A 12,963-nucleotide genomic window follows, 5' to 3' on the forward strand; every position below is an offset into this window, starting at 1 on the left:
TTTTGTGTATTTTTTCAAAGAACCAGGTCTTAGTTTCAATGATCTTTTTAATTGTCTTTTTGGTATGTGTTCTACTTATTTCTGCCCTAATCTTTATTATTTTCTTTCTTCTATTAACTTTGGGCTTTTCATTTGTTATGTTTCTAGTTTCTTGAGGTATAAAGTTGGGTTGTTTACTTGAGACTTTTTTTTCTTGAGGCAGGCATTTATCTCTATGAATTTTCTTCTTAGAACTGCTTTGGTGCATTTTGTTTTGAAGTTTAAAAATATGTATGCCTTAAGTATGATTTACTAGTTCACAGAGTTCATGGTTTCTCTTTTTGCTTAGACCTCTTCTTCCCATAGCTCAACAAATAAGAGCTTCAGTTTCTGGTTTAGTTTTTTCATCTTAGCTCAGCTAATTCTACCAGTCTTCGCTCCCACTCCTTCCTCATAACCTAAAGTAATGACTCTCCTCATGCCTCACCCATGCTTCCACTTAGAGGTTTGTTCATTGTTGTTTTTCTCTAAAAAGGATTATGTCTAGAAAGGATGGAATTCAGCTTGAGTTCCAGAGGGACATGTGTACTAGTCCTTTCAGCTCAAAATTTAACTGGTGTATACTTCACAAGAGCAGCTGCTCTTTATGCCAGCGTTCAAAGCATTTTAGCACACATAATTTATTAAGCACCTAATGTGTGCCAGGCACAGTGCTTCATGCTAGAAATACAGAGATCAAAACATAATTCCTACCCTAGGAATTCAGTGTCTGGCAAAGGATACAGATGAATATGTAGAATTAATACAATTAACTTAATGCAATGGATTAAGTGTTGAGACTGAGGTCAGCAGGACATGCCAAAGTGAAGTTATAGAGTGAGCAGAGGAAACCACTCAGAAGAACTTGTATGTACCAGAGTAAACTGACTCTGAATAGGAGTTAGTCAAGTTTTTAGTCAGGGGAATAGAGTGAGCAGAAGGGGAAAATATAAACAATGGTTCAGAATTCTAAATAAATGTTTAGGTGTTTGGGTGGGATGGCATATCCTATTACTAGAGGATACAATACAAAGCTGGTATAAGAAGAAAAAACTAGAGATGATACAGGGTATCTTCCCCTATCCTACCACACTCCTGGGGCTCCTGTTATTTCCCAACCTACAAGACAGGGAAGGTATTCCCAACATCATTCTAAGTCTTCAGGGAGAAGACACTATGTCTGTGTTATTTGGGAAATAAACATTTCCTTTGAGTGCCATGCAGTAGAAAGTTGGATGATGACTGTGGAACTCCTATAGCTGGTCAAACACCATATTTTCTCATTCCCACTTCATTATCCCAGTACTTTTATAGGGGCCTGGCTTAAGGTAGTTGGTAAATGAAGGTAAGAACATTCCTAGTCATTCCTTGTTGAATGAAGGGTTAGCATCCTTTTCAAATTTATCAGGCCCAGAATCTAGGAAATTTCCTTTGAATTGCTGAGCTCCCCTGGGTTTTTAAGTATTATTTTCTCTCTTTGTCTTTATTACTCTCTTAGGGTTTTATCTCCTCCCCATTTTCTCTAGCAGGCACTGCTTCTAGCTAGGCTTCTGGTGTCTGGATCAACCAATCCACATTTTGGAGCATCTCCACTGGAAACTGAAGTTATATATCGTACCCTTCCATAAAGAGATTGGTTAGAATCCAGTGACTTCAACCTTCACCTTCCCCACACTTAGGCTAATGCCTGGATCCAGGGAAGACTGAAATTAAAACAGGAAAATTGACAATTTATACACAAAACTCATCAGCAAAAAGTGAAGACTTGGCTATAAATGGAACATTCTTCAACAATTAGAGATGAAAGGAACTATAGGTAAGTGCATTAAGATTTTTCATAGGCAGATGAAAGGTTTAACCCGGCCCCCACCCCCATATGCACTCCTTGGCTTTTAGCCCCTTGGACTATATTCTTATAGTGCCTTGGACCATTGTGAGATCCTTGTCCTGCACTTGAAGCATTCCTATTCCAGCCTAAGGCAGGGATCACATTGCAGAAGACACTCTTCCACAGGGAGAGAAGGGTGGGCCCTGAGAGCTTAGTAGCCCATGACCAGAAAAAGGGGCAGCCTAATGCAGCTTCCTTAGAATCAAAAAGTCCCTTTGTTTACAAGGCAGAAGAACAGTATCTCAGGCATTATACCCAGGGAGAAAGCACAAGAAAAGAAGCAGATTATCCAAATGCTGCCTGTTTTCGCCAAGTTCTTTGCCCATCCTCAGGAACTCCAAGGATACCAGGCTATTGTCAGCCTCATAGAGCAAGGTATGGAAAAGACTCCAGGATGGAGCAGGACACCTGAGTCATAAAAAGGGAAAGAAGATTCTTGCAGGGTGATCTCCACCCTCCACCCATGGAAACATCAAGATCATTCAGGAGTAGGTAGGAGAAATTCCTCCCACATTTGGGGTTGAGACTCATCTTCCTTTCACTTAATAGATAGATTCAGTTCAATGGAAGTATTTTCACAGTGAGCAGGAAAGAGTTCTCTTTGAAGTGACTGGTTCCCTCTCATTCCTCTCTGCGCCTTATATACTGTGCTTCTGCCTAAATATACTAGGTTCATCTTGCTGCTCTTTCCCATTAAAAACCTTCTTTTCTATCAAATCCATACTCATTTTTAAAGGTAATGCAATGATTTTTAAAAAATTTACAGTGAAATGACTGAATATTGAAAAGTTAAATCTTTCCAAGTCATACAGCTAGTTCAACTCACTACTTGAGCCATGTGCTTCTTACTCTTTGTAAGAATATTCTTTGTTTCTAAATTTTTCTATCATCTATTTTCTAATTTTACAGCTTTCTCAAAAGCTAGGACTTTGGTAATATTATAAACTGCAAGATATTGTTATACTATCCTTTGTTCTGCATGTAGCAGCTTGTTTTCTGAGCTGTTTTTAAAATGAGATGGTCTGTACTGCAGCCTTAGGACCTTCACAACAGAGAGTGTTTTGAAACTTTACCCACTTTCTAATATGATACAATTTTCCCCTGAAAATAAGACCTGTTGTTATTTTGGGACTAATCTGAATTGTTCTTTTTTCCCCTTTTTTCTTACTGAATTTATCGAGGTGACATTGGTGAATAAAATTCTATAGGTTTCAGGTGTACAATTCTACGCCTGATATATACATCATCTGTATATTATACTTTGTATTCACCACCAGAAGTCAAGTCTCCTTCCATCACCATTTATCCCTTCTTTACCTATCGCCATTCTCCTTTCTCTCTGGTAATCATACTGTTGTCAGTGTCTATGAGGTTTTGTGGGTTGGTTTTTTTTTTTACTTAATCTCTGCACCTTTTTCACCCAACCCCTCAAACTCCCACTAATCTGACAGCTGTCAACATTTTGTCTGTCTCTATGAGTCTGTTCCTATTTCATTTGTTAGTTTACTTTATTCATTAGATACCACATACAAGTGAAATCATATGTTACTTGTCTTTCTCTGACTGGCTTATTTCACTTGACACAATACTCTCCAGGTCAATCTATGCTGTTGCAAAAGGCAAGATTTCCTTTTTTTTTTTTTTTTTAACCACTGAGTAGTATTCCATTGTGTAAATGTACCACAGCTTCTTTATCCACTCATTTGCTGATGAGCACTTGGGTTGCTTCCAGATCTTGGCTATTGTAAATATTGCTTCAATGAACATAGATATGCATATATTCTTTCAAATTAATGTTTCAGATTTCTTTGAATATATTCCCAGAAGTAGAATCCTAGTAGTAATAAGGCATTCCATTTTTAATTTTTTGAGGTAACTCCATACTGCTTTCCACAGTTGCTGCTCCAGTCTGCGTTCCCACCAACAGTGCACAAAGGTCCCCTTTTTTCTACAACCTTGCCGAAGCTTGTTCGTTGATTTATTGATGATAGCCCTTCTGACAGGTATGGGGTGATATCTCATTGTGGTTTTAATTTGCATTTCTCGGATGATTAGTGGTGTTGAGCATCTTTTCATATGTCTATGGGCCAACCGTATGCTCTTTTTGGAGAAGTGTCTATTCAGGTCCTTTGCCCATTTTTCAACTGGATTGTTTTGGGGTTAGGGGGGTTGTTGTTGAGTTGTATAAGTTCTTCATAAATTTTAGATATTAACCCCTTATCAGATGTATCATTGGTGGATATGTTCTCCTGTTCAGTGTGTTGTATTTTCATTTTGTTGGTGGTTTTCTTTGCTGTGGAAAATACTTTTTAACCGAGGGAACCATCCATACTCATTAGTGTTTGGTTTGGGTATCACCTCTCTCCAGGATATTTTCTCTAAGTGTCATTTTGTTTTCTTCTTCATGTGTCCCCTTAGACTCTGTGCTTACCTGTGATGTTCCACTGGTGACACATATTAATTTTTATGTGTGCTGGGACAGAGACTGCTGGGGTGTGCTAGAGGACAACAAGGCTGACAGGGGACCAATGCTTTAAGGTAAATTCTCATGCTTTGCATGGCTAAAAAAATCAATATTTGTCAATAACTGGTGCATTTTTTAAAACATAGTTTCAGGTATCACTAATATGGTTCTTATTGAGGCAGGATAGTTTGATGTTAAGAGAATTTTTGACAAATGGGAAAAAGGAAACTGAGGCAGATGGTTAGACAAATGGGGCCAAACCATTTGATCCATTTACAATTAGCAAGTAGATTGCAAGATCTTATCTTCCCTAACCAAGGACACTTGAGAGCAAAAGGTTTACACCCCTCCTCCCTTAGCAGAGAGGGAGTAGCTTAAATCACCCTGGTCGGGGAGCTAGAGGACAGAGACCCAATTAGTGCCATTAGTGCCAGCCAAACCCAAGTAGGGATGAAGTCAGGGGGATAAATAACAACAACAACAACAAAAACAATTAGAGCCAAACAAATCCAAGTTAGAGGTAAAACTGACCAGAAAATGACCCTGGGTTCCTCTATGTGCTTATTTTGGTATATTGAGGTATTAAAGAACGCACCTGGAAAGCTGATAAATATTCTGCTGAAACCCTCCCCAGAGACCTCCCCTAGGATTCCTGTCCACAAAAGAGAGATAAAAACTCTTAAGACAAAGGATGCCCTCACAGGGCTCCCTCTGGAGCAGGCCCACACCTTTCTTCCCTCTTTGTTTCCCAACCGTGTAATTCTGCTCTGCTCTCTTTCTCCTAAACTCTAATGATCCTGGCAGGACTTGCAACCAGGGAAGCAGCAGGCAGTGGCAACTCATCGCAGGCTAACACCCTGATCCTTCCAAAGCCCCCTTTTCTCTGACTTTTCTGTGAGCTGATAGCCTTGCCTTGGCTCACTATGGTCGCTATAACTTTTACTTCTCTGTAACTCAATGCAGCCCATAATGGCTCACTTCTTTCTTATAACATTTCTAGTGAGCCAAAACAAAGTGCCACATAGGCTTTCTCCTCCTATTCATCCTAAGCCCTTCCTTTGTTTCACTGTCCCCAGCTTTAATAATGTACTCTTGAAATCACCTGGGCTTGTGTTGTGAAATTTTTCCTGCATGAAGCCAAGAACCCACACACTACAAGCTGGCCCAAGGCAGACTCACCCCAGGCCCAGTGCCTTTCTGGTAACATTATAACTGGTGGTCTTCAGAACTGGAAGGACTCGAATTGAATAGTAAGGATTTCATTTCTGATTTTGTTAGTAATTACCAGGAATTCATAATTCTGTCTCTGGCAAGTTTATTTAATAGAGCCAAGAATGTGAAAGGGCCTTGGATTGGTATCATGGACTGAAAAGCTTAAGAAACTCTTAACATTCCACAGAACATTAGCTTGAAGTTGACAATATATAAATAGGTATAGATACCTGACTGAATCAATTAGTTTATCCTTCTTATTCCTTTTAAAAGTGGCAGAACTTGCTTTAGATAGGCAAGCACTTTGTGACAAGCTGAGTTTAGTTAGACCCTTGGGTTGCCAGGATAGGTAATTCTCCATGAAAGGGGTAATTTCATATAAGATGTACTAATAGCCTGAGTTCCCGTGACTTATTTTATAGCTGAGCAGTTGGACAAACAGACTGGATGCACTGATAGTCTTCCAAGGAAAGTGGCAAGCCAAGCAGAGTCTGGTGCCCTAACTTACAGTCCATGGCTTTCTCTACCACAGCACTTGTCATCTAAGTGCTGGAAACTCTTTTAAACCCTTCGTACTATTATTTCACTTGCTCCTTACAACTTTTTCAAAGCTACTCAGCTAGTAAGTAGAGATGCTGGAATTCAAAGCTAGGCAATCTGGTTCAAGCTCTGATCCTGGTTGAATGGGGATCATATTCTTCACAAAATCATTTTTCTGATATTTTTGCTCAACTCAAATGCTCAATGATATTATTATAATAATGAAGTATCACCATTTAAAATCTGAGAATGGGAAATGTGAAGATGGAGGCTCTTGGCACTTTCATACCTAAGTTTTAACTACCCTTTACAGAAAATCTTTGCCAACTCTAGTATCAATTAAATGGGACCTCAGGTCCTTCAAATCTTAACAGGGTTAGTGATTGGAGAAAGTGGGGATATGTGTGCTATATCATGAAAAAATAAGTTTCAGGATTGCTCTGGAGAAGACCTGTCCTCACCAGGATTATGTTCATGTTGTTGCACAGGTGGGAAAGATAATGGCTCCTGGTGGGAACCAGAGCAGTGGTGTGACAGAGTTCATTCTGGCAGGTGTCCCAAATCTCAACAGCACAAAAGAATTGTTTTCTGTCTTCCTTCTTGTCTACCTTCTGACTCTAACAGGCAATGTGTTGATTGTTGGGGTAGTAGGAGCTGATGCTCGCCTGCAGACTCCCATGTACTTCTTTCTGGGTAACCTGTCCTGCCTAGAGATCCTGCTTACTTCAGTCATCATTCCCAAGATGCTGAGCAATTTTCTCTCAAGGCAACACACCATTTCCTTTGCTGCATGTATTACCCAATTCTATTTCTACTTCTTTCTTGGGGCCTCTGAGTTCTTGCTGCTGGCCGTCATGTCTGTGGATCGCTACCTGGCTATCTGTCACCCTCTGCACTACCCCTTGCTCATGAATGGTACTGTGTGCTTTCGGGTGGCCTTGGCCTGCTGGATGGGGGGCCTCCTTCCTGTACTTGGCCCCACAGTTGCTGTGGCCTTGCTTCCTTTCTGTGAACAAGATGCTGTGGTGCAGCACTTCTTCTGTGACAGTGGGCCACTGCTCCGCTTGGCATGCACCAATACCAAGAAGCTAGAAGAAACAGATTTTGTCCTGGCCTCTCTCGTTATTGTATCCTCACTGATGATTACTGCTGTGTCTTATGGCCACATAGTCCTGGCTGTTCTGTGCATCCCCTCTGCTTCAGGCCGTCAGAAGGCCTTCTCTACCTGTACTTCCCACTTGATGGTGGTGACCCTTTTCTATGGAAGTGCCATTTTTCTCTATGTGCGGCCATCACAGAGTGGTTCTGTGGATGCTAATTGGGCAGTGACATTGGTAACAACATTTGTGACACCACTGCTGAATCCATTCATCTATGCCTTGCGCAATGAGCGAGTCAAGGAAGCTTTGAAGGATATGTTTGGAAAGGTGGTAGCAGGCTTTTGGGAGGATCTTTTACTTGCTAAGAGTTTCAACAAAAAAAAATAATGAAGTAAAAATGAAGGGATATAATAACTAGTCTTAAATCCAAGTCTTCTCTATTGTCATTCTTTCCTATTATCATCATGAATATCACTAAATGACTGAGTTCTGAGACTATTATGTAACTTCAGAGTCATCAAGTCTATCTTTTTTTCAGAAAAAAAGTTCCTTGATTTTATCTCACACATAAACCCATATTATTATTGATATATCACAATCAAATCATTGTTACATCATAAGACCCTCCAATCTGTGAGATGCTGGAACTCAAAGCTGGGCAATCTGTTTCAAAAGCTTAATCTAAGGGTCCATGGTCACCAGGGAATTATCTAAGAATGGGTTCCAGAAAATTATAAGCCTCATTGGTATGTAAATTTTGTGTCGAACTTACACATATTTGAGGGATGTATCGATATGTGACCTTCACCAAAAGTTAAAAACTGATTAAAATCCTCAGTAGAGTCTTCCAATTGTTTATGAAAGCCAAGAATTAAGCCCTGGCTAGGTAGTTCAGTTGGTTAGAGCATTGTTCCAATATGCCAAGATTGCAGGTTCGATCCCCCAGTCAGGGCACAAACCAGAATCATCCAAAGAATGCATAAATAAGTGGAACAACAAATCAATGTTGCTCTCTCTCTCAGAATACAATAAGTAACAAAATAAAATAATTCCTTATAATAAAAAACAGATAAAATAAAATATATATATTATCTGGATATTTTTATATTCACATTCCAAAAAATTATATTTACTGTCAGGTGGAAAAGAGGTAAAACAAATTTAATAAGTGACTAATCTACTTCTCCACAGTAATCCAAAGTGCCTTTGAAAAAGCAGTTCAAAAAAAAATTTTATGAATAATAGCGTTTAAGGTGTTTTTTAAATATGTACCTTATTAGAAAAATGGGTTTAAAACATCACTTATTTTATCACTGGATTGTATTCCTTTAATTTGTTCATCTTTTTATGTTCCTATATCTGTACTTGTCAATCTTTTTTTGTTTTTAATAAAATTGAGATTGTGTTGAGGACCTTTAATATTAAAGAGTTAAGAATGCCAACTATAGCAACCAACTACCAAGAACCAGACTTCATGGTACATTTTATCTACCTCATTGGATATTTGAAAGGAAACGGGGAGAGTGTAGTCAAGATGGAGGCATAGGTGAACGTGGCCTGTCTCCTCACACAACCACAGCAAAAATTACAACTACCATATTTTGTCATGTATAATGGATTCCGATACATAATGCACACTCACATTTTTCAGGAAAAATATCTTTAGTTTTAATTTTTAAAAAGATTTTATTTATTTAATTTTAGAGAGAAGGGAAGGAAGGGAGAAAGAGAGAGAAACATCCAAGTGTGGTCAACCTCTCACATGCCCTCTACTGGGGACCTGGCCTACAACTGAGTCATGTGTCTTGACTGGGAATTGAACCAGTGACCCTTTGGTTCACAGGCCAGCACTCAATCTACCGAGCCACAGCAGCCAGGGCCACATTTTAATTTTTAATTCAATTTTTAATTTATATATAAAACTGATTATCATATTCCAGGGTGTTATTTTGCATATGGATATCATTACTGCTTTCTGGAGTTACACTTTTAAAGCATAAAAATAAAAAAATTAAAAACATTTATATATATATATGGAATTAGTACTACCCATGTTTAATGCACATCCTTATTTTTTCCTTCAAAAATTTTGGCAAAAAAGTACATATTATACACAGCAAAATATGGTAAATTACAAAACAACTATCACCCAGAATAGTCAGAAAATCAAGCTACATCGAAATCCAGTGACCAAGGATTTAAAGAAGTCACATTCATCCAGACAGGTAGGAGGGACCAAGATGCAGAGACATGCAATGGGCAGTCCCAGGTCCACGTGTGGTGGATAAAAATTGGGAGGGATACCTCAGGAATGAAGGATCCCAGCCCCACATAGACCACCCAGTCCAGGATTCCACTGCCAGGAAGATAAGTCACAATTTCTTTTGGAAGAAATTGTGAGATTCTCAGGTGTTTCCTTTTAAAGGGCACGCAGTGAATTTAGGACTTATGCAGACTCACTCCCTCTGGGCTCCAGCACTGGGACAGCAACTGGAAGGGCACAGTGGCATACGGGGAGAAACTGAAATATCTGGAATCGGCGGAGTGCCAAGGGACAGCTTTCTCCCAGACAAAACTCCAAAGGCCAAGCAGCAGTATTTGTTCTTTTTCTGAGCACAACTCCCCCCCGCCCCCACAACACACACACACACAAACACACACACACACACACACAGGCACAGAGCAGTGACACCATATCTGAAACTCCATCAACCTGATTCACATGGGTTGCCCTGCCCTGGCAATTACTGAATGCTCTGCCCCATCCAACTTATGGGTGCACTTCTCTATAATAGACCATGATACCAAGACTGGGAGTCAAAGCAGCTCTACTTAATACATAGGAACAAACACAGGGAGGCTGCCAAAATGAGGAGACAAAGAAACATGGCCCAAATGAAAGAACAGATCAAAACTCTAGAAAAAACTAACTAAAATGAAGATAAGCAACCTATCAGATGCAGAATTCAAAACAGTGGTTATTAGGATGCTCAAGGAATTCACTGAGTACTTCAGGAACATAAAAAGACCCAGGCATAAATGAAGTTTACACTAAGTAAAATAAAGAAAAATTTACAGAGAATCAATAGTAGAGCGGATAAAGCCCAGAATCAAATCAGTGATTTGGAACATGAGGAAAGAAAAAAAACAACCAATCAGAACAACAAGAATAAAAAAGAATAAAGAAAAAAAAACAAGGGTAGGGTAAGGAGCCTCTGAGACAATTTCAAATGTACCAACATTTGAATCATAGGAAGGCTGGAAGAAAAGAAAGAACAGGAAATTGAAAACTTTTTAAAAAAATAATAAAACTTCTCTAAATTGGCAAAGGAAATAGATATACAACAAGTCCAGGAATCACTGAGTCCCAAACAAGATGGACCCAAAGAGGACCACACCAAGACATATCATACTTAAAATGCCAAAGTTTAAAGATAGAGAGAATCTTAAAAGCAGCAAGAGAAAAGCAGAGAGTTACCTACACAGAAGTCCCCATAAGACTGTCAGCTCATTGGTCAAAAGAAACTTTGTAGGCAAGAAGGTACTGGCAAGAAGTATTCAAAGTGATGAAAAGCAAGGATCTACAACCCAGATTACTCTATCCAGCAAAACTATCCTCTGGAATTGAAGGACAGATCAAGTGCTTCCTAGTCAAGGTAAAGCTAAAGGAGCTCATTCTTGCCATTATTATACAAAATGTTAAAAGGACTTATTTAAGAAAAAGAAGATAAAAGCTATGAACATTATAATGGCAATAAATTCACAACTATTAACAACTGAACCTAAAAAACAAATTAAGCAAACAACCAGAACAGAAACAGAATCGTAGATAATAGAGATTATTTGCAGGGTTATCAGCTGGGAGGGGGAAAGGGAGAGAATGGAAGAAAAGATGTAGGGATTAAAAAGTACAAATTGCTAAGTATAGAATAGACAGGGGGATATTAAGAACAGTATAGAAAATGGAGTAGCCAAAGAACTGATATGCATGACCCATGGACATGAACTGAAGTGGGGGGTTGCCAGAGGGAACGGGAGTACTGGGTGGGGTGGGGTAATTATAATAGCGTAATCAATAAAAATTTGTTTTTAAAAGTGAAATTCCAACAGAAAAAAAAACAAAACAAAACCAAAAAAGGGAATAGGGATTCCTATTTTGGTACTTTGGAAATCTTGGACAAATATTTATTCATTTATTCATTTCTTTAACAAAGGTCTGTAAGCATATACTAATATATGCTAAAGTAAACAGGAAATGGCTCCTAACCTAGAACAGGAATGGGGATAATAAGGTGCTTTACAAATGACGTTGGAGATCATATGAAAGTTGATTTACTATTTCTAGCACTCTATTGTCAGAGAAGCTTCCAGAGGCAGTCTTTCATTAAACAGGAATTAATTCCATGTTATAGTGTGTTTCTATGCATAAAAACAATGTTTCAAAAACAGTGATAGGGACAGCACATCAACCTCAAAAAAGTGCTGCAAAATTGGCAAACTGAGCATTACCATGCAAAGAGATGGCCATAAAGTTTGAGTGGGCACTAAAACCCACAGGAAATCAAATATTGAAAAGTGCTCAGAAAAACTGTACTACAATTTCTGCTAATGGCAAATGCTTGCAGACTCCACTCTCTGAATGAAGTGATGCTGCAGGTGGCGCTGACACTCACCACGTGAGGCACTGTGGACAGACAGGGCGCTACAGGGCTGCAGAGTTAACAGCCACAGTTTCTTGTGTTACAACTCTATTTTTAAAAATTACTAAACCCGGTCAAACGTGACAACGCTACAGAACATTGCATTATGCAGCAAGAAACATGTGATACAATTGTGGCAGGTTCTCTGTGTAGAATGTCTTCCATCTTCAAATGCTCTTCAGAAAGTCCCAACTCCTTAAGAAAAGGAGAAAAGTATTGTTAATTCTATTAGTAATATGCACAAACACATGCTAAATATTTCCATTCCATAACATTTCTGAGTGAGAGCTAAAGGAACAGCAGGAATGATCAGTGATTTGAGAGGGAAGCAAAAATCTTCAGTGATCTAGAAGTGTTGCCCAGAGAGCAGATGATATATTGCTTTGAAAACGACCTAATTTCCTGGAGCATAGAAACTGAAGTCTATCCCAGACAACGGCCAAAGGGGAATTTACATAACAGTTTATAACATTTCTTGAAGGAATCACCCCCATATTTTGGCAATAAAGTTTGTTGAACCACCTATTGTTTCAAAATTACTTCATTGTTGAAAATTACTTTGGACTCAATTTAATTCAATAAAAACTTATTGAATACCATGTTCTGGGAAGTAAACTGTCTTTAACCTTTGCCATTTTAATTATGGTGTGGGAAGACTATTTTCTGATTCCTCTCCTAAACCCAGCAATTTTTCTCCAGACCCCAAAAGCAGTCAGGTGTGGACTCGGAGACACCTAAGCCACAGCGTTCCAGAGCTAGGAATGTTCAGTGAGGGACCCAGGCTCAGCTGCAAGTCTGTCTTGGACCGTCCTGAAAGGGTCTGGGTGCTTACTGGGTTAGGCCCAGGACCATCACAGGCAGCTTGGTTATTAGAGGACCAAGGAAAAATAAGAACTATTGACTTCATCAAGAAGCAAAGGTTATCTGCAAGACCCACAGGAGAAGATAACTGTACTATGCCCCCGATGAAGTCAAATCCTACAGCCACTGCCTTAGCTTGCTCTGCTACACTATTTCATACCAATAATGCTTTTGCTGTTT

At 39.1% G+C, this 12,963-nt stretch overlaps 1 protein-coding gene across 1 annotated transcript; it reads left to right on the top strand.

Moving 5' to 3' along the window:
- The first annotated feature begins 6,620 nt into the window (after positions 1-6,620).
- On the top strand, positions 6,621-7,905 carry LOC114490377 (olfactory receptor 6S1). The gene has a single exon (XM_028504347.2). The coding sequence runs from the start codon at positions 6,623-6,625 to the stop codon at positions 7,607-7,609; it is 987 nt and encodes a 328-aa protein (XP_028360148.1). The 5' UTR covers positions 6,621-6,622; the 3' UTR covers positions 7,610-7,905.
- Positions 7,906-12,963: the final 5,058 nt, after the last annotated feature.

Source organism: Phyllostomus discolor, chromosome 1 (genome assembly GCF_004126475.2).
Source record: "Phyllostomus discolor isolate MPI-MPIP mPhyDis1 chromosome 1, mPhyDis1.pri.v3, whole genome shotgun sequence".
In the NCBI taxonomy this organism is placed as follows: domain Eukaryota; kingdom Metazoa; phylum Chordata; class Mammalia; order Chiroptera; family Phyllostomidae; genus Phyllostomus; species Phyllostomus discolor.